At 43.2% G+C, this 20,385-nt stretch overlaps 1 protein-coding gene across 1 annotated transcript; it reads left to right on the top strand.

Annotated features, from left to right (window-relative positions):
• The first annotated feature begins 712 nt into the window (after positions 1-712).
• cabp4 (calcium binding protein 4) lies at positions 713-20,073 on the top strand. Its single transcript, XM_042102520.1, has 8 exons — positions 713-792; positions 5,452-5,592; positions 6,472-6,655; positions 12,391-12,421; positions 15,032-15,175; positions 17,026-17,135; positions 18,860-19,007; positions 19,846-20,073. Exons 2-8 carry the CDS (start codon positions 5,453-5,455, stop codon positions 19,872-19,874), a joined length of 786 nt encoding a protein of 261 aa, XP_041958454.1. The 5' UTR covers positions 713-792; position 5,452; the 3' UTR covers positions 19,875-20,073.
• The last annotated feature ends 312 nt before the right edge of the window (positions 20,074-20,385 follow it).

Below are 20,385 nucleotides of genomic sequence, written 5' to 3'. Positions count from 1 at the left end.
AAAGCATCTTTAAAAACAAAGATGCCAAGCAAACAAACCTAACAGCTGAAAGTTAACTGGTATAAAATGCAAAAACAATGGCACGGCTTGGAGGAGCTGAAGTCAATAGTGTTGGCCTTCTTTTAACCAATGGCATGAAGCATACAGGAGACAGGCCCAGATATGGGTGCCAGTAGTCCAGACGCCCCCACTGCTGTGTGCTATTAGCCCCCGGCTGGCTCTCTCCTCCACCCACTCCACCAGAGAGCCAGGAAATATGGCCCTGGACACCTCTCCACTGATGACCAGCTAAAACATGAGGCCCCATTCAGTCATCACACGATAAATCTCAACAGCTCGCCTCATCCAGCCAGATAAATCAATCCACCCACTCGCTCAACGCGTGTCTCTCATCTACGCTTCTCCCACTGCCATTGTCATTCTTTTCCTCTCTTTCTTCCCCTGTCTTTGGTGTTCTATCCATTCCTCCCTTTCACTTGAACTCGTCCCTCTCAGTTCCCTTCTCAGGGTTTAAATCCTCTCTCACCTCGAGACAGTCACACCCCGAGTCACACCAGTCATCAGGGCCTAATCCAGACATGTTTAGGGAGATAATCACTCTCCCCAGCCCCACCTCCCACCTCTCTCCGCTTACAGGGACTTACACGGGAGGGGAGGACTAGGCTGAGGCCCTCTCATTCATACCCTTCAGCACAGACGCAGGTGAGGAAGACTCCGACAGACAGACTCGCCGTGCCTGTCTCCCTACCGCCCTGTCTCTCTGACCGACGTACCTTCACATCGCACTGAGAGGTAAGGAACTGGGGGAGTGCTTGTGGCCAACAGCATGATTTACTCGTGTCCGATTTGCATCGATAAATTCATCACTTTAGACACAATCCATCACGGTCAGGAGAACCAGGGGGGACTTTCATCCAGAATAAAACCACAGTGGTATCAATCATGTGTTGGGTAGGAGAACGCGGGTGTGTTGGAGAGCAGTCGAGAGGGGGAGAGAGGGGCACAGGACCGGCCCATCCATAATTACTGACAAGCCCAGATGCTAAACAAGATTAGCACAGGACAAAGAGTGCCAGTAGCGACATGGAATGAAAACATGACATGGTTGCCCGATTGATTTCGCACGGACTTGGATGGACCGCTCGCACGGACAACAACTGATAGGGAGGTTTTGTGGTTATATTGGTGTCTTTTTTATTAATTTTGTGGGGGAATCTAAGATATGTGTGCGCCAATCTGTGTGCAATTTTGCATTCATGTGCTTGTGTTTGTGTGTGTCTGTGTGTGCATATATGTGTGTGTGTGTGTGTGTGTGTGTGTATGCGTGTGCGCGCATATGTGTGTGTGTGTGCGTGTGTGTATGCGTGTGTGTGTGCATGTGTGTGTGTGTGTGTGTGTGTGTGTGTGTGTGTGTATGCGTGTGTGTGCATGTGTATGTGTGTGTATGCATGTGTGCATGTGTGTGTAGTGGTGTGTGGAGCATTATAATGTGGTGCTAACAGGGGGCGCGATCACACTATTGGCCAGTGACACAAAATCGGTGGCGAGAGATCGATGGTGGCGGTGTGTCTAGATGGCTAACGGTGTGTTGTCTTAAGGGTCGCTGTGGATCAGGCTCAGGGCTGCCCTGATTGATCTGCCACAGAAGCTAGCAGAGGAGGAAGTGGCAGTAGCGTGCGAAGAAGACCGAGCATGAACAGAACGAGAGCAGGAGCAGAAAAACAAGGAAGGAAGGCGGGGGAGAGGGATATAGGAGACATTAAAGGAGTTTATGTCTCCTTTAATAAAGTGCCATTAAACGTGAGAAATAGGTCTGGGACAACGCGTCGACGTAATCGATGATGTCGACGCAAAATATGAGCGTCGATTCGTCAAGCATAACATGTGCTGCTAAATATTTTTAATTTTACACCTTCAGTGTTTTCCATACGTTGACTAATCTGTGGCTGGGCACCACAAAATCAAAACCGGCCAACACACATTGATGTTCTATGTTGTATGCTTACTTGCAGCTGCTTGTATTCGTTACTCAGGCTCATTTTATTGACTCTGAATGTTTGCAAAATCCCGATGTAAATGGAAAAGTGTTTTCCAAGACTCAAAAGTGCTTTTGAACTAACTACGTTATGAATTGCATCCACACATCAGCGGCCTTTTAACTGTGTTAATGTTAATTGCAAGGATTCCCACGCGAACGTCTTAAAATGACACTTAAAATGGCACTCAATTAGACATACACTACTGAACTTTATTGAATGCTACCTCTGACTAAGAATGCATTACTTTGCACTTGTATAGTCTTTTATTTTGGAATCTTAAGAGCAATAAACATATATTGCAATGTTAAAGAATTCATGTTTTTTCATTCATATGTAAATAAACATGTATAAGTTGCTATTAGTGAATTAATTGGGAGATAATCGATAATTGAATCGAATCGAAATCGAATCGGACTGAAAAAAATGAATCGTTAGATTAATCGATGCATCGAAAAAATAATCGCTAGATTAATCGTTTAAAAAATAATCGTTTATCCCAACCCTAGTGAGAAACCTTTACCGGTGGAAAAGAGCAGGGAAGCTGTAAAAGCTATAAATATAGTTGATATTGATATATAGTTAAAGGATAGAGGCAATGGGGAAAGGAGAGGTAAGAGATTAAAAACATGAATTAAAAACTTGACTTGACAGTTGAGCTGAGCTATCAGTGTGTGTTCCCAAGAGTTGCTTTCCGGAAGACTTGAACAATAAGTCAGAACCGTTCTCTCTTTCTATTTTACGCGTTGCGAACGGAGTGCTTCAGTTACGCACCTGGTGTAGCTTCCCTGTAATGGTGCACCTTACATGCTATCAGGGCAAGCTGCTGTGCGACAACATTTGGTCTGTTGGGTTTAGGTCAAGTCTTTCTTGGGAAATTCACAGATTTATTAAAGAGAGGATCCAACGACAGCTGAGTCTTTGGAAGGCGTTCATGCTTTAGCCTATGCAAATCTCTACAATGTTAAATGCTACAACTAAACATGTTTACTCAACATACCAGAAGTATGTCAGACAAACACCCGTCTAACAAAGTTCATCTTCCTCACACAAAGCAGGGTCAAAGGTAACAGTAGTGTTTTGAGTTTGCTTCACTGCCAAGCAAAAGTTGTTACCAACAAAAAAAGATCAGGTCATGACTCCACTAGCACAGATTTTCTTCTGCCCACTGGTCTCGAAAGAACCTTATTGATAAGAAAATAACAGTCTATATAAAAAAATGTAAAATATTAATTATAAAAAAGTTGGTAACACTTTACATGAAGGTATCTACATAAGAGTGACATGACACTCATAACCCTAACACTAACTTGTCATGACAAAAACCGATTGAAACTAACCCTAACCCTATAACTTGTCATGACAAAAACCGAATGACACTAACCCTAACTTGTCATGACAAAACCAAATGACACTTGACATAAGCGAGTGACAGAAGCGTATGTCATAAACGTTTATGACTTGTTTATGACACATTCATGACAGTGTCATGCCACTCTTATGAAGACAGACTATAGGCCTTTTCACACAGAGATTACGCTAAATTTGCGGGAAGAGGAGACGTCTTTTTCCCGCAACGTGTGTCTGAAAACTAGGTGAAAATTTGACGGCCTGCTGATCTGTTCACATGATGCGGCATTTAGGAGATTATGTAGATAAAGCTTGTCTCTAGCGTTCAGAATATAAATAGAGCAGGTCTCATCTCTCACTTTCATGTGTCATCTTCTCGTGTCTCTGCCATGCGTTTACAGGCTCACATCTGATCTTGTTCCCCTAATGTGTCTATCGCCACTCAGTTTGTTCCAGAATGATCCCTCTGCTTCTCCGCAGCAGCTCTGCAATTAGCTCAAATTAGGAGCTCAAATTGCTCGTATCGCCGAGGTGATTGACAGGGATTGGGCAGCCTGGAAGCAGGGGTGGGAATGGAGGGTGGGGGGTTGTCTGTAAAACCCTGAAGCTTAATGAGTCATGTAGATAAACAGACCTGTTTGTTTGTTTATTTCTTCATTAGTTTATTTGTGTTGTTGCGGACGGATTGCTCAGTGCGACATATCCTAACCGCTAGAGATAAGTACTCAGTCTTAGTCGGAGGACGATGGCATTTTCCACCAGAATCAGTCCTCTGTGTTTACACCAGTCAGAATGAAAGATGCCATATGCCAGAGTAACTTAAAGCTACAGACCAAACAATAACTGCTCTACTTCAATGGTCAAAAATGCAGTTTTGAAGGAATTGTTTGCAGTTGATATGCAGGAAATTTAAGTAGTACTAGCCTGGTTTCACCAGACTCACTCACTTTGTTTCACTCTGTGAAAAGAGTCTGGGTACCCGGAACTGTTATTTTGTGCAAGGGTAGTGATAGCTGTTCCTATGGTACTTATGTGTTTGAAGGAACAGAAACAATATCATGCACACACTGACAGAGAGAGAGGGGGGGGGAGACAGAGAGAGAGAGAGAGAGAGAGTCAGTGAGACACTATCAGGCCCATGTCCAACTACTCCCCCAGTTCAGCCGGACAATTTAGCAGGGGAAGTGCCTTAATTGTGAGAATAATAGAAGCAATTAATCTAATCAGACGTCTCATTAATGTACTTTATTGAAAGCAAAACTTTCCAGAGATGATAATATACTCTGGATACTCTCTGAACGCAGTTTAATAACAAAGGAAGACATGAAGAACTTTACAGAGTCATTCGAAGGTGAGAAAACACCACATTCCTCTCTCTAGGGACTTCACAGACTGAGGACAGCTAAATAAGGATTGTGTTCACAACAAGATAGGTGCACATGGCATGTGGGCTTGTTCGCGAGTGGCCATCACCAATTTCTGTGTTGATGGTTGCCTTGATGGGCAAAGGAGCAGAGTGGCGCGGCTTGGCGCACGGGCATATTAAACTGCTGATTGTAATTTATCGTCCAGCTCGTCTGCTTGTCTCTTCTCATTCGTGTCTCCCGGAGGCTCGGCAGCGGGAGCGTACTGGTTTTGTATACAACATTATGTTGGAGCGCCTCGGTACACTGCCGGTTGAAATGCTCTGATTCGTGTGGTTTACAGGGACGTCAACTCACCTCAGTGCTGTCAGTCTGTTTGCTTTCTCCTTACATGAATCACACTCTCTCTATTCCTCTCTCGCTCTCTCTATTCCTCTCTCGCTCTCTCTGTTTCTCTTCTTCCCTCTATCCCTCTCGGTCTCATCTCATCCCATCTCATCTCAGCTTCTCGTGCTCTTCAACTTACCACTGACATGCTAAAGGGAAGAAATTGTAATTTGCTCACTTTCTTTACAAGTCATATCTACACCAGCCACACACATACACACACAGAAACATACTAACACCACAGCAACTCCCACCCACCTATGCAATCACCCTGGACCATTACAACCTATCTTACTCTATCATCTCTCCCACAGCATGTCTCAAAAAGTAGAGAAGAAGGTCCCAGTGAAGGGGGGAGCGGACAGTCGACCCTCCTCTGCTGCAGGAAGGTTGGACAGTCGACCCTCTTCTGCTGCAGGAAGGTCGGAGAGTCGACCCGCTTCTGCTGCAGGGAGGTAGGCCTCAATCCAACTGAGAGTACAAAGATTGGCAATAACTAGATCAATGGATGAATTAATGAGACCTACTGATGGCCTTGACTTGTTTATTTAGACCATAGACTGTTCTATATATACAGTCTATGATTTAGACTGACAAAATGCAGATGGGGGATGGCAAGGAAATGCATAATAAATTGGTGACATACCATAGATATTGATTATCATTGCCATGACATTGGTCGTGGTTATAGAGATGCTGTATGGAATTATGGAGGACCCAGCATTTGGGTAGCTGAAAATAATACAGACCTAGATGGTTACATTCATCCAAAAATCCACTTCCATTGTTAATTTGCTGAAATAGTTCCCATTTTCATTCTTAGGACAGGTTTGCTTGTAGAACTACAGTAGCCTATAGCCTACAGGTCCTCACCACAGTCTAAATTGCCATTGTTAGCAAGGAAAGCTACTGTAGAAATCAGTCACATTAATTTAAAACCATTTCAAGGATAGTTTTGTTGATACAAACCTATGATTTTGTTGTTTTACTGAACTCTAGCTCCCATGTCACCGGTTGACTCCATAGTAGGCTACAGTATATGAGTATAACACTGAGCTTGTTAGCTTTCTGTTGAGTTTCAACTAACATAAAACCACTGCTGGCTTTAGCGGCTAAATGATCTCAGAGATGTTGAAGATATTGTTTCTCTCAGGTGTCTTGGTTCTATTAGTTTGTGACATTGTCCAATAACCCGGTGTAGAGGTGTGAAAATAAAGCAACATTTTAATATGTAATATATTAAGGAATAAACAAAAACATAATGTGCTTTAATGATGGTAATAACATTGATAGTGATGGTGAAGAAGGTTTCTCACTGTACTTTCCTTTGGCAGCACTTCCTCTCGCACTCAGTCTCCAGGGGATGGCCTGAAGTCCTCTCTCCGAGGCTCCCATAAAGGCTCAACACACAAAGACTCCACGAGCAGCTCATCCAGCCAGCGCAAGAAGAGCCGACAACTCAGTGACAACTCCATCGCTGCCATCTACGCACCCTACATCAACGCGCTGTTTGGCCAGGTTAATATACCAGCCATTATATCTCACTGTTCAGTAATAACACAACAACAAAAGCAAATGTCTAGTGATATTTAAGTCTACTGTTACATTGAAATTGTATTAAAAAATCATTGTGGCAACTAAGCCTACAACAGTGGATAATTTAGAGCACCATTTCCCCTCACCATTTCCCACTCTTAAAACAGGCTGTTTTCTGCAATACAGGGGCAAATTTGGTGGGTTAGCCAATGTACTGTATAATAGATGAATCTTCTGACCTCATTCCTTCCCTCACTAAGCTGAATGTCCCACTGGTCACTTCTTATAAGAGTATGTATTTCACTTCTCACTTTCATAGGCTGGTCTTTCCAGCTCGTTTTGCCTACAGTATAGCCACTAGCCAGCATTGCGTACTTAACATCTACTACAGCTAGTCAAGTAGTTGTGTTGCCTTTAGCTCACTACTAGTTCAAAATGGGACCAGAATGCTCACCATCCTCTAATGAAGGAGTTGTCTGGTGGTGCCACTCCGTGTTCAGACATGATCTGTTCTCCTGCTGTCTAAGCAGTCTCGACCATATTGTCTCTTCCGATGTGCTCCCCCGCGGCTGACAGAGGGAGGTGCAGGTTAGGGGAGTGCACCCAGGGACCTCATCTGTAGGCTGGTTTCACAAGGGTCCTCCTGACAGCTGCCTGGCTTCCGCAGATCACTGAACACCGGCCCTTATTATTTATATCTCAACCCAAAGCATCTGCCAGTCTTTGATGTGTGGGAGCTCAGGATAATTCATTTGCAAGTCACACTGCTATACTTTCCATATAGATTACACATAAATACACAACATAGATTTTAACCAAAATAACTCAAGTGCATTATGACAATGTTAGAAATGGATAAAAAATAAGTCTGAGAATTAAAGCATTTTCTTGGGATTCCTTATTATGACCGTCGCGCAGCGAAGCGGCAGTCATATAGGTTTAGTCAGATTTTTTTTTTCTTTTTTTTTCCGCATGGCCAATTTTCCGTCAAGGATTCCCAGGACACTGAAAGACCGGGGTGCACAAAACTTGGTGGGCATGTAGCCCTACAATGATCGCATGGAACTATTGTTTTTCGTTTTGATCTTTTAATTTATGTGTACATTTAGTGACTGTCCACCAACAGAGTTTTCTGTGAATATCTTGAGAACCGTAGGGCCTAGGATGACCAATTTGTTGCTTATGTTTGCCTCCAGAGGTCATGTTAACCCATTCCATATGCACACATGTGCATAAACAGATGCACACGCACACACATACATTCACAGTAATCCTACGTATGACACATACACACACAGTAGACATATGTACGCATGCACGCACATGCACACACACAGGCACACACACACGCACACACACACACACACACACACACACACACACACACACACACACACACATAAACATGTACACGCACATTCAAGAATTTCTTCTTGAATTTCTGAACAGGCAAGATGGGGGTGGGGTTGTATAAAATGTATTTTACATGTGAAATGTGTGAACTAATCATGTTTTGGTACTTGTTGTCTAGCAGATAACAGTGAGAATTGAGTGTGCATAATGCAATTCAGTGAGACAGTTAGAATCATAAATGCCTTTCACCTTTTGTTTTTAGCCAGCAGCCAGACCAGCAGATACCCTGACTTACTTACTGCTGAATTACTGAAGCTAAGCAGGCTTAGTTAGTACTTGGATAAGAAACCTCCTTGGAAGAGTAGGTTCCTGCTGGAAGTGGTGTTGGTGGCCGGCCAAAAGCCACCAAAAAATATCAATCCCAATACCCTATTGCAGTGACAGGGACACTGTACTGCAGGAGATCCTTTGCATGAATGTTAAATTGAGGTCCTGACTCACCATGGTTGTTAAAGATCCCATGGCACTTATCACAAAGAGTAGGTGGTTCCCTGATTTGCTTTATTTATGCACACATACATAAAGAGACACACACATGCACACACACATACATAAAAACACACAAACACAAAGACACATTAACACACACACACACATACATGCACACACATGACATGCGCAAACACGCACACAAACACATAAACACACATACATACACACACAGACACCCTCACACACATGCACCCACACATACAAACACACCTACATACACAAACACACACACACACACGCACAAAAACACACAAAAACACACACAAAACAAATATACACAAAAACAACCACACTCTGCACACACTCAATTACAAACACGAAAAAAGGAACAAAGTAGGAAATGCAATTTGACAATCGTCACTTATTTTTGTGGAAAAAATGTGCTGGACTGGGCGGCGGTCATATTTTGTACCGCTCTGCGGTAAATCTAGTTTAGGTACACATTTGACCTCAGTAGAAACACACACTGACCAAGTGTGTGTAATTATTACTGTTATGAGTGAGTGTGAGAGGATAATTGGGTGTAAAGACACGAGAGATCATGTTGAGGTGAGGACAACGCGGCCCCTGTATGGCCTCTGAGCCCACGATTTGAAAATGTGACATTGACTTTACCCTGCCTGCCATTTGTGCCCCTTGGACCAGCAGAGAGAGTAAACAGAGAACACTGCTGACCTGTCCTGAGAGCCATCCTCTTAGGGGGGGGGGGGGGGGGGGTGTTAGTTAGGAAAACATGGAAAACAAGAGATCGGGAAAGAAAGAGGGATGTCTGAAGGAGAGGAGGAGGAGGAAGTGCAGGAGAACAAAAGAGAGAAGGTACATGTAGTAAATAGGGTGTGTTGTTCCCTCTTTGCCCTATTTAATCTGAGGATTATAGGAGCATTAACAGACTATAGATCCCTGTCACAGTTAATTAGCCCTCATAACCACCTGCAGCCCAGGTTATGAAGAGGTGTGTGTCAGACACGTGTGTGTGTGTGTGTGTGTGTGTGTGTCTGTGTGTTTGTATGTGTGTTATTTTCACTTTTTTATTTTCCTCAGTGCTTGTTCTGTTTCTTGTATAAATGAGAGGTTGCAGTACTTTGTCTTTCTGTAATTGTGTGTGTGTTAGTGTGTGTGTGAGAGAGTGTGTCTGATTACTTGCATGCATGACAGGAGACACAAGATTAATCATCACCATGTACCTCTGTTAAAACAAAAACAGACTGAGTTAATTTGCCCGTATAGAAATTAATGAAATCTGAATGGGTGCACGTTGTCCAGATTCATCTTCCTATTTGTGCATGCATAAATCACAGCGTGATCACACTGCATGTGACACTCAAACAAGTTTCTGCGGCTTCAGCCTGACAACAAGTCGCCCATCATCACTGCCGGCGGAGGCATGTGTGTCACTGCATCCGCTCGCTGCCCAGGGGACTGTTCATTTGCGAATCTCTGGACTGAAATGATTCTAAAAGGCTCAAACAGGAAATGAGCTTTGCATATAATATTGCCCTTATACCAAACTGGAACATTAAAACTGGATATTTTAGAGGATATTATATCCTTTAATGTATGAATGTCATACCACAAGTGGCTAATGCTGACTGAGGTAAAGACATTTCTGTGCTTTATCAACATAGTGTTTGGAAGACTATACAGGCAGCGAATTTAATTTGGATCAGAGACGCATGGTTTTGTCCCAGTTATTTCTGCAATCTCAGTGCAACTCCAGCTGGGAGAAGCACTGAAATATATTTGTGCAAATTCAGAGTGTAAGCTTCATCAGCTGAGTGAACAGTACAGTTCAAACCCTGACATCTGCGGAGCTAGCCGCACTGGTAACAAGTGGCTGTTATGGCATGTGCCTGGACTCCTCCGCTTGTCACAAAATTACAGCGGTCTCTGTGTTGCCGCCCTAGAAAGCACGACACGAGTAGAAGTGATGCATTTGGACAGGGAAATAAGTCCAAAAAAAACAGTAAAAAAGACCTGATTTTCAAGACTTGCTGATCATTTATGCTTAGAGGCATGCTTACGTTTGTCACAGTCTACACTGCTGTGATGAAATTATTATTCTTTTTTTGCTCACTCAATAAACTCATACATTGTCTGTGTACTTTCCCCGAGGTGCTGTCATCATCTGCCCATCTGTCCAGTCAGTGTGGAGCATGTGACCTACCTGTGGCTTGTGCTCCTGTTGAATGGACACAAGTAGTCAGTAGGAGTAGCACTAGAGAGGCTTTTCTGTACAACCAAATGGCCGTCATCATGACTTGAGAGTGGCCTGTGCTGTGTTTGTGTTGGGAGTAGAGGTCATGTGTGTCCATCAGCTTCCTCTATGGTCCTACAGGATTCTAGCTGGCATCTGAACTTGACTGGCTGCCAGGCTTGCCATTTTGTCATTAGCCCCAAATGCAATTCATAGTGAAGTTTATAGTTGGCATCCACTTGGATCTCTTAGACCAACATTAAAATTGAACTGCAGCTCATTTTGATATATGCCACTCAAAATAGGGAAAGTGACATGAAATCATTTTTGTATATTGCATTCTATTTCAAAATGATATCAAGAAATCATTTTCAGTAATGTCCAAAATGAAGCAGATAGTGGAGCATTCAAGTCATCTAAAGTCATATTTCCCCATAGACTCAGTAAAGAGGATAGGGGAAGCTCACATATTTGAATGTGAGAGTATGTAAGTTTGAGGTTAAGTATTTTCTGTGTGCTTGTGCCAGGAGGGACCATAATTCAATGGTATGTGGTGTGTCCTTCATCTAGCGGTCAAGCCAGGCTCTTAGCAGATCCTGTATTGTGTGTCTGTGTGTTTATGCACTTGTATGTTTGTGTGTGTGCGTCTTTTTTCCATTGGCTTCAACTGCATTAGCATTGTTGTCAAAGTATAATTATATACACACTCAAATCTGTAAATCCATGTGCGTGTCGCTGTGTGTGTGTGTGTGTGTGTGTGTGTGTGTGTGTGTGTGTGTGTGTGTACATGTCTGTCTGTGTGTGCACATGTTGGTTCGTTTATTGAGTGTGACTATGCATGGCTGTCCAGATTTGGACAGAGAGAGAGAGAGGGAGAGGCATGGTATGCTGTAATCCTATTAGTGAATGAGCTCCTCTGCATCTCAGTCCTCTCCATCAGTCAGTCAGTCAAAGCCTGCACAGGGATGGGTGCCGCCTGTCATTATGCACCGCAGAGAAAAGAGAGCTTAACACCAGAGGCGTCCTCTAGGGACTGCTCACTGGAACGCTCTCCTCAATTCCCTAGTTTGCACCCCACTTTCACACTGACTGTTTCACTCGTAGGGTCCTTTCTCTCTGCTGGAGTACTTCTGATACACACACACACACACACACACACACACACACACACACACACACACACACACACACACACACACACACACACACACACACGCTCCACTCTTCCTCATCTGTCTCTGTCATTACCTCAGTTCTATCCCCACCCCTTCCCATCCCCCTCTCCTCTGAGACAGCAACTGTACATGTTTTTTTATGGCTTGACCTTGTGGTTGCAGTCTTGTCAGCATAATTGCTTAATAACACTGTGAAAAAGAGATAATGTTTTAACAGGTCCTTAAAAAATCCTCGGGAGGGTTGAGATGGCTTCTCTGATTAGTACCTCTAGCCGAGGGCCTGCCATGATCTTTAGGTCCTAGTGAAGAAAAGTCATTTGATGGCCCATTGAACAGTATGTCTGTCCCTGACTCAAGTACCTCCTTCTACCCCCCCCCCCCCCCACCTCTCTCTCTCCTGGCATCCATCCACCTTTTCCTCGTGTTCTGCATCCTCATCACAGGACAGAGAGTTATTACCCGAGGAGCTGGATGGTAAGTGCTACATTGCATCACTACGTTGTAAATTCCCTTGTCTTGTCACTTCACTTGTCATGTGCTTTACAAAAGCATTGTGTGGTTTTGCACCGTGGCTTAACCCCATCCCCACCCACTAGCGATGATTCATGCCAGATGACAGTGCACACCACTGCATACCCAGCACAGCTCAACGGCCCTGTGGTGGTGGAGAACACCACCAGCAGACAAAATGGAAAAGAGAGAGAAACATGGGGAAGAAAGACTTAAAGGAAAGATCCGGAGTTAAAACAATTTGACGCTACCGGAACACAAAGTCAGGCTATTTGCTTCCTTCAGAAACATGTCTTGTTATAACCTCTCTGTACACTTTCAATTTACAATACAGTACTTCAGTTTGTCTGGGACCCTATACTCATGCTACCACTGAAGGCTATTTTTGCTATTCAGTGGTTTGAAAATTGCGATTTCTTTTGACTTGAATCTATGCTCCATAGCCACACACTTTCATTGCTAATGCAAACAATGGTCTAACTCAAAACTCCTCAGATTAACGTAATTTTGCTCCCAAACGACAGTTGTCGTTATCATCCATAAATAGACCCCAGGTTGTTTCAACTCTGGAGTTTTCCTCTAAATAGGACTTTTTCTAGGTCTTAAAAAAAAAACCTGTGTCATGCCTTGGTCAAAATACCAAAAGGATGAAGCATGATAACACCCTTTTCAACCCCTTTTTGAAGAGCCCTGTCCAGAGTGGCCTATTTGTGTGCCTGTTCCTTGCATGATGCATGGAGCTTCACTTCAACATGTTGCTAACAGGTCCCGAACACTTTTGATCTTCAGTTGTGAGCGGAATATAGGTAAAATTGGGGTGGTCTGGTCTTATTCAACAAGCTGGCAGACTTGACATCTCTTCAGCCAGTGAATCTCAATCGGTGGCTGAATCACATGTTTTCAGACCTAGGCAGCAAAAACAAATGGCTTGTGTTATTTTGATATTTTTGTATTTGCTACCCCAGATACCCAAATTAATACATGCATAAAGAACAGAAAGGGTGATATTTCCATATTAAGTCCCCTTTAATAACTAAAGAATGGCCAGACCCATTGCAATACGCAATGTAACATTGAGGCAAATGGTCTACCGCTGTGGAAATAGAATTACACTTGATTATACGCTGTAAGTTGTTGAAGATATTAATATGAAGGAACTATGACTGGCTCCACGCTGGTGTGGCAGAGGGGCTGTTCTACTGGTCATGCATATGGTGGCTGTGTTCCACTACTGCAATGCCCTTGGTTACTGGGCTGCTGATTGGCTGTCAGTACAGGTAAACACTACACTGTCAGTTCATCCATAGGCAATATGCATGTATACCCATCTGAAGGAAAAAAAAGTGTCATGGCTGTCTGGAACTGCTCACATTTTATGAATTTTTAGGATTATTCATAAATGCAAATGACTGTAGGATAAACAAAGAATCCTCTTCATCAAAATAAATAATACTCTCTCCTGTTTCCTTTTTTCTCTGCTGAGATCCAGTCCCTGATGTTAGGTTTCTCTATTTAGCTATTTTGTTATATATATATATATATATTACACAGTATAATGCGTAAAATGACATCTTCTACTCATACTGTGCATAGATACACAGATGGATATATATTTTTCCCCCAAGGTCATTTTCTATGGAAAATCACACTTTCAGTATCATATGTTTGGACATCACACATGATTTATAACGGGAATGTCTGGCCTGGTACAATTCACACCCTTTTAAAGCAACATTATAGGATGCCATTACACAGAATAGTTGTGAAAATTTTATATTTTTCATAACATCTTTCTTTAGGGCATAATTATGATACCACATAAGCCTTTTATAACAACTGTCATAAACAAATAAAAGGCTTCCACAGGCAAACAGATTACTACGGAGCCCAGGAGGTGTCATTGTAAGATATTTTTGTATATTGAGAGAATGTGCGCTCATTTTATTTAATTGGGGTCTCATTTTACTAGATTGTGTGCTCATTTTACTTAATAGTGCGCTCATTTTAATTAATTGTGCCCTTGATTTAGTAAATCGTGCACATATTTGACTAAATTGTGCACACATTTGACTATATTGTGCACACAATTTACTAAATCGTGCACACGTTTTACTAAATTGTGTGCTCCTTTTACGAAAATTACAATGAGAGCACAATTTACTGAAAATGAGCACACTATTTAGTAAAATGTGCTCACAATTTAGTAAATGTGTGCACAGTTTAGTAAATTGTGCTCACAACTGAGTAAAATGTGTGCACAATTTACTAAATTGAGAGCACTATTTAGTAAAGTGCACGTTTTCTGGGTATACACCAAAAAATATCTTGCAATGACCCCTTCAGGGTTCCGTAGATTATGAATACATAGTAGTAAAGTATGTGCTGTGAAATGCACTAAAACAAAAATGGCCCTCGCCGTAGCCTGCAGTAATATACTGTATATGGTATACATGACAATACTGTGGGTGCCCTTAATCCCTGTCATAGATTTCACATACACCCAAGGTTGTAAGCGTCAAAAGTGTGTGTATGTGTGTGTTGAATCCCCGGCTGTGCTGTGATGCTTCCCCACAGAGCTGCTGCAGGCCTTTAAGGAGTTTGACTATGACAGCGACGGCTACGTGCACTACAAGGATGTGGCCAACTGCATGAGGACCATGGGGTACATGCCAACGGAGATGGAGCTCATCGAGATCAACCAGCAGATCAAGATGAAATGTAAGAGATGCATGGTGTGAGCTTGTGCGTGTGAGTGTGTGTTGGAGGGAGAGAGGGGGGGGGGGGGGGGGGGGTCATTGTGGTGTGTGAGTGTGTAAGGGGTCTGAAGGTGTGTCTCTAAACTCTACTTGTGTGTTCTTGACTGTTTTGCAATACATGGGCACAGCTGCATGCCTGTGCAGATGCTGTGTACCTTCTATAGAGTTAACTGGAGTGCATACATGGATTTGTATTGGGCATAACTGTTTTTAGCTGGTTTATGTGTTACTTTAATATGTGACTGGAAGTATGTGTGAATATGTGTCGATATATGTATTTGCTGGCTATGCATCCATGTTAATAACCACAATAGTGACAAAAAGAGAGGATTCCTGAGACTCCTATCTGATCTTCTCTGGGAGGCTGATGAGACTTGATGAAATAAGATATGAGAGTATTAGGGTAAACACAGAGCTATGATATTAGATAGCACTCAGATGACATGCACACAGACACACACACACACACACACACACACACCCACACACACACACACACCACACACACACCACACACACACCACACACACGCGCGCGCGCGCGCACACACACATATACACACACACACACCTTGTAAATTAAACATTATTGTGTAAACTTTACATATTTGCCAAACCTAAACCTAAGAAGGTTATGCATAAACAAAACTGTTATCAGCCAATTAGGTTGTTAATTGGTAGTCTTCACATTGTCTGTGCTTCTCTGTGGGTGTATGTACACATATTTCTGCTCTTCAGTGAGTATGCAAGGTTACGTAAAATTGTTAAATTTCACATTTGCATACAAAGATAAATATGTATGCAAGTGGTTGTCATTTTATTATGTATACTCTAAAGCACATTTTTGTGCAAATTAGTGTGTGAGAGAGCGAGAGAGTGAGATTTATGTAGGTGGAGGTCATATGTGATTTAATGCGTGTGTGTGTGTGTGTTTGCATGTGTGCGTATATGTATGTGTGTAATGTACAGTACGCCAGTAGTAACATAGCAGTGCATACTTTCTCTCTGCAGTAAACATTGTGTGTGCAGGCACAGATACTTTAATGCCTTCAGGCTTGTTTAGTTCAGCTGATAGAACGACTGTTGGGCAACAAGCTTGTATCAAAGTCTGGAGCAAACTAGTGATGGAAAATATCTATCTATTCTAAGTGGCTTTGAGTCAAATTGCCTTTAAATGAAAGTGTTTACACTTTTTCTTTGACCATGTTATTGCAGCTTGGGGGATTAGGTGTGGTTGTTTTCAATAAAAGTCACCAGAGGCAAAGTTCACAAATCAAAAACTCTTTGTATTCATAAGGGAAGGTGAATGATGAAAAACACTATTGAATCACCTAATCACCTAAACTTAAACAATAAGTCCTCATCTGACTCATTCTACTTAACAAAACAACCTCTCTGATGACCTTGACCCTATATCCCTGCCAACTTAAGGCCTCACACACCCAAGTGTTTATCAGGCCCAGGGTGTCTGTGAGTTAGCTATGGCCCCCTACTGCAGGCCTCTCCTGCGTTCCAGTGGAGCTGTCCATGGTACTCACTCTCTCTGTAGGGATGGGATAGTCCTTATAGATCCATGCCCATGTTCGAGTCATGACTAAGGGAGCCCTGCTTGGTGCAGGCTGGTTGGCATAACGACATGTAAACTAAACCGTGATGTTTCTTTCATTGTGTTTACAAGGTATAAATGGACTTAACAAAATGAGTTGATGTGTTTGTAAATTATGCATTCATATCTCTGATGAAGCACTCTCCCCTCTCTCTCTCTCTCTCTCTCTCTCTCTCTCTCTCTCCCTCTCTCTCTCTCTGTGGATAGGGGGGGGGCATATGGACTTTGATGACTTCTGTGAGTTGATGGGCCCACGCATGCTAGCTGAGACTGCTCACATGGTGGGCCTACGGGAGCTCCGATGTGCCTTCGCGCAGGTCAGTGTTTCAGAACAGAACACTTCACCATGTCATAATATGCACAGCCATAGATATATAATATATATACGTGCACAGCATATGGCATGTAAATATTTACATGTCATATGAGCATGCACAGCATATGGCATGTAAACGTGTACCATTCTAAAGCCTACTGTATATTGATACATATTGATATGCACAGTGTTAAATGTGTGGTAAATGGGTACCACTTTATGCAGAGGATCCTGGTTCCACAACTCAAATAACCTCAAATTAGCAATTTGCATAAACATGACCTTCTGGAAGTTACTGTATCTCACATATGGTTTATGAATACTGCAGTTAATGGTGTCAAGGTGTGTACTCTCTTACATTTAATATAATTTGTAGAATTTTGATGTGGTTTCTTATGCTGAACATGCATGAATATGTTTTTATCACTTCACACAAATGTAAACTGCCTACCTTGAAAAATGCAAGCCTAGTCTATATTCAGTTTTACAGGGAAATGGAAAACTTGGAAAAAGTTTTAGCTTTTCACATCCATACTTTTCATGATAAATGTCCTAAAGTTCTCTCAAGGTAATGAGTTTGTCTTATGTAAGTGATGAAGTATTTACCACGATTGAATACTAAGAGCAGGGGATCTGAACTTTATTTGTCCACTGCAGTGAAATAAGTTTGGTGGATGTCAAAAGATTTTGAACTTTCATTACGGGCAGGTTTGGGAAACCTGTACACAAGCACATTTATCTGACTTGGCCAGACCCTCCAGGCATTTCAAGTGACTCCCTGCCTCTGAACCCAGGTGCTGGTTCTCCACGGCTCACTGCGTCCCCCAGTAAGCCCTCTGATGTGGCCTTAATGACGTGAGCACTATAATTGGACAGGGGAGCCCACAATGTAAACCAGGCCAGGGCTCTTTAGAAGATAAATGATTATGTCAATACGCACGGAGCAAGAGTTCCCCATGGGGTTGCACACCGAACAACACCACACCACGAGCCGCAGAAAAGCTGCACACTCCAACAAAACTGCATCATTCTACTGGGTCAGGAAATTCAGTTCGGTTTTTGTACAAGCTGCGCTTTTTTGCAAGCGTCTTCATCAAAAAGGAGTTTAAGTGAGAGAGAAAGTGGAAAACCAGGGAGCAATAAAAAGAAAAGTGAGTCACGATGCAGCCTCCATGCTGCGGATTTCTGCTTATGTTAATCTGAGCGGTGGAGTAGGGCCAGGGTGAATGGGGTATGCCTGTGTGGCTTTTAACTGATAGGTCAGAAGAAGGATGGGTGTGCGAAAGGGAGAGCCCCCGGGGACATGATCCACCCAGGACAGGACACCCTGCTGAGACATTGGCGGCGCATTCTCTGCCCCAGGTGTGATTCTGTCGGCTGCATGGCCACCAGGTAGCTATAGTACAGGGGAGCGAGCCTGCTGTCTAGCAATGAAAGGATCACAGAACAGGAGGGGGGAGTGTGATGTGTCAGTGCAGCGCAATCTCATATGTACAGCCAGAGCTGGCAGAGCTGGCTTTGTGTTTCTTTTCCTCTAAAACACTCCTCTGTCTGCTCACTTCTCCTTCTGCATTCCTGGCTGTCTCTCCTTTTCATTTCTCCCTCTCTCTCTCTCTCTCTCTCTGTCTCCCTCTCTCTCTCACACACACACTATTCTGTCTTTCTACTTGTCTCTGACTCTCTGGCCTGATGTCGCGTATGTCCCCCCCATCCATGCTTCTTCAGTTTGACTGTAATGGGGATGGACGGATCACCTTCGAGGAGCTGAAGGAATCCATGAAGAGTTTCCTGGGGGAGAAACTGAAGAAGGGCGAACTGGAGGAGATCCTCACTGACCTCGATCTCAACGGAGACGGGAACGTCGACTTCGACGGTACGCCTCTGTTACACAAGCATGGATGCGCACACACACACTCCCGTTCAAATGCACTCTTGTACACAAACTCACTGCCAACAGAGGAAGAGTCAGTCTACACTCACTCACTTGCTCATATGCACTCACATACATATACACACACACTCATACTGTACACACACACACACACACACACACACACACACATATATACATACATACATTTGTCTTAGATTTTGGATTAAATATTCAGTATTGAAAGATTCAGAGTGAAATATCAAAACCTCAACAGGCATTGTTCATTGCAACACAAAAGCCCAGCATGTCTATGTAGTAACACTCTTCACAGCAAATTCTCTCTCTCTCTCACACACACACACACACACACAGTACATGCATAAACATACATGCAACCATGTGACTGCCAAGAGCATCAGGTGTGTGTCACCCCCTCATGTCCACTCCAGTCACACGCGAGTGTTCAGTGACGCCTGGAGCTCTGAGTGCTAGCAGGTGACAGACATCAGGCGCGTGCAGAAACTCATGGCCATGCTCCGCATTGCTCCCTGCTGGCCGGAACTGTCCCCAGCAGTGCCCTTGCTCTGAGCAGCGCCGGCTCCTCCACAGCAGTCCAGGGCCGCCCGCACACATTGCATTGATCACAGTGTTATGTGTTGCCCTGTTCTTGTCAGTACTGCTGTTCATTCACATCATGTCCTTCAGATTCAGTGACAGTCAGCTGGGACATGGTGGTGTTAGTCACAGCACAGTGTGTGAAAGAACATTGGCCACGGTTCTGTATTTTCTTTTGTCAAATAATGTCAGACTGACAACATTTTTCCTTTTCTTTTGACAGAGTTTGTCATGATGTTGGCCACCCGGTAGATTTCTCATCTCCCACTGCATGATGTCAAGTTGCTTCTCTGACAAAACCAGCGCTCATGTCCTCTCCAACCCACACTATGCTGCTCCAGTGTAAATGCTTCATGGCAATGTATTTCTATATTTGTATGATGAAGCCACTGTAAAGACTAGATCAAGGATTAATTAATTTCTGACCAAACTGGTGTTAATCATTGCCTAATCTGTGTAAACAGTTCAGCAAATGGAATGTAACCGATATCTTAAAGGGCATTAGGACAGAGTTATGAAACAAACATGCCAGAGTTGTTGCAGTACACTGCTGCCCTCTAGAGAGTGATGTGGTGAACTGCATGGATATCACTGCCTGAAAGTGTGCCAAGTCCTCATCTGATTGTATAAGATTAATAGGGTGCATTTATTTCCTGTTAACTTCTGTTTCTACCATCACAGAGTATGTGGAATGTTTAAATGGTGAAGACGAGTAATCGAGTAGGGGAGCCTACACTGAGAAACAGGACTAAATCAGAGTGTT

This window comes from Alosa sapidissima, chromosome 1, assembly GCF_018492685.1.
Source record: "Alosa sapidissima isolate fAloSap1 chromosome 1, fAloSap1.pri, whole genome shotgun sequence".
NCBI lineage: Eukaryota > Metazoa > Chordata > Actinopteri > Clupeiformes > Clupeidae > Alosa > Alosa sapidissima.
Note: the sequence above shows the minus strand (reverse complement) of the source record. Positions and strands in the feature narration are given on the sequence as shown.

What these genes read in the sequence shown, in the direction of transcription:
- cabp4 (XM_042102520.1), top strand. Translation starts at nt 5,453, where the DNA reads ATGTCTCAAAAAGTAGAGAAGAAGGTCCCAGTGAAGGGGGGAGCGGAC. An exon ending in CCAGCAGATCAAGATGAAAT is followed by an intron (nt 15,176 to 17,025) that starts GTAAGAGATGCA and finishes CTCTGTGGATAG; the next exon opens with GGGGGGGGCATATGGACTTT. An exon ending in TCCGATGTGCCTTCGCGCAG is followed by an intron (nt 17,136 to 18,859) that starts GTCAGTGTTTCA and finishes ATGCTTCTTCAG; the next exon opens with TTTGACTGTAATGGGGATGG.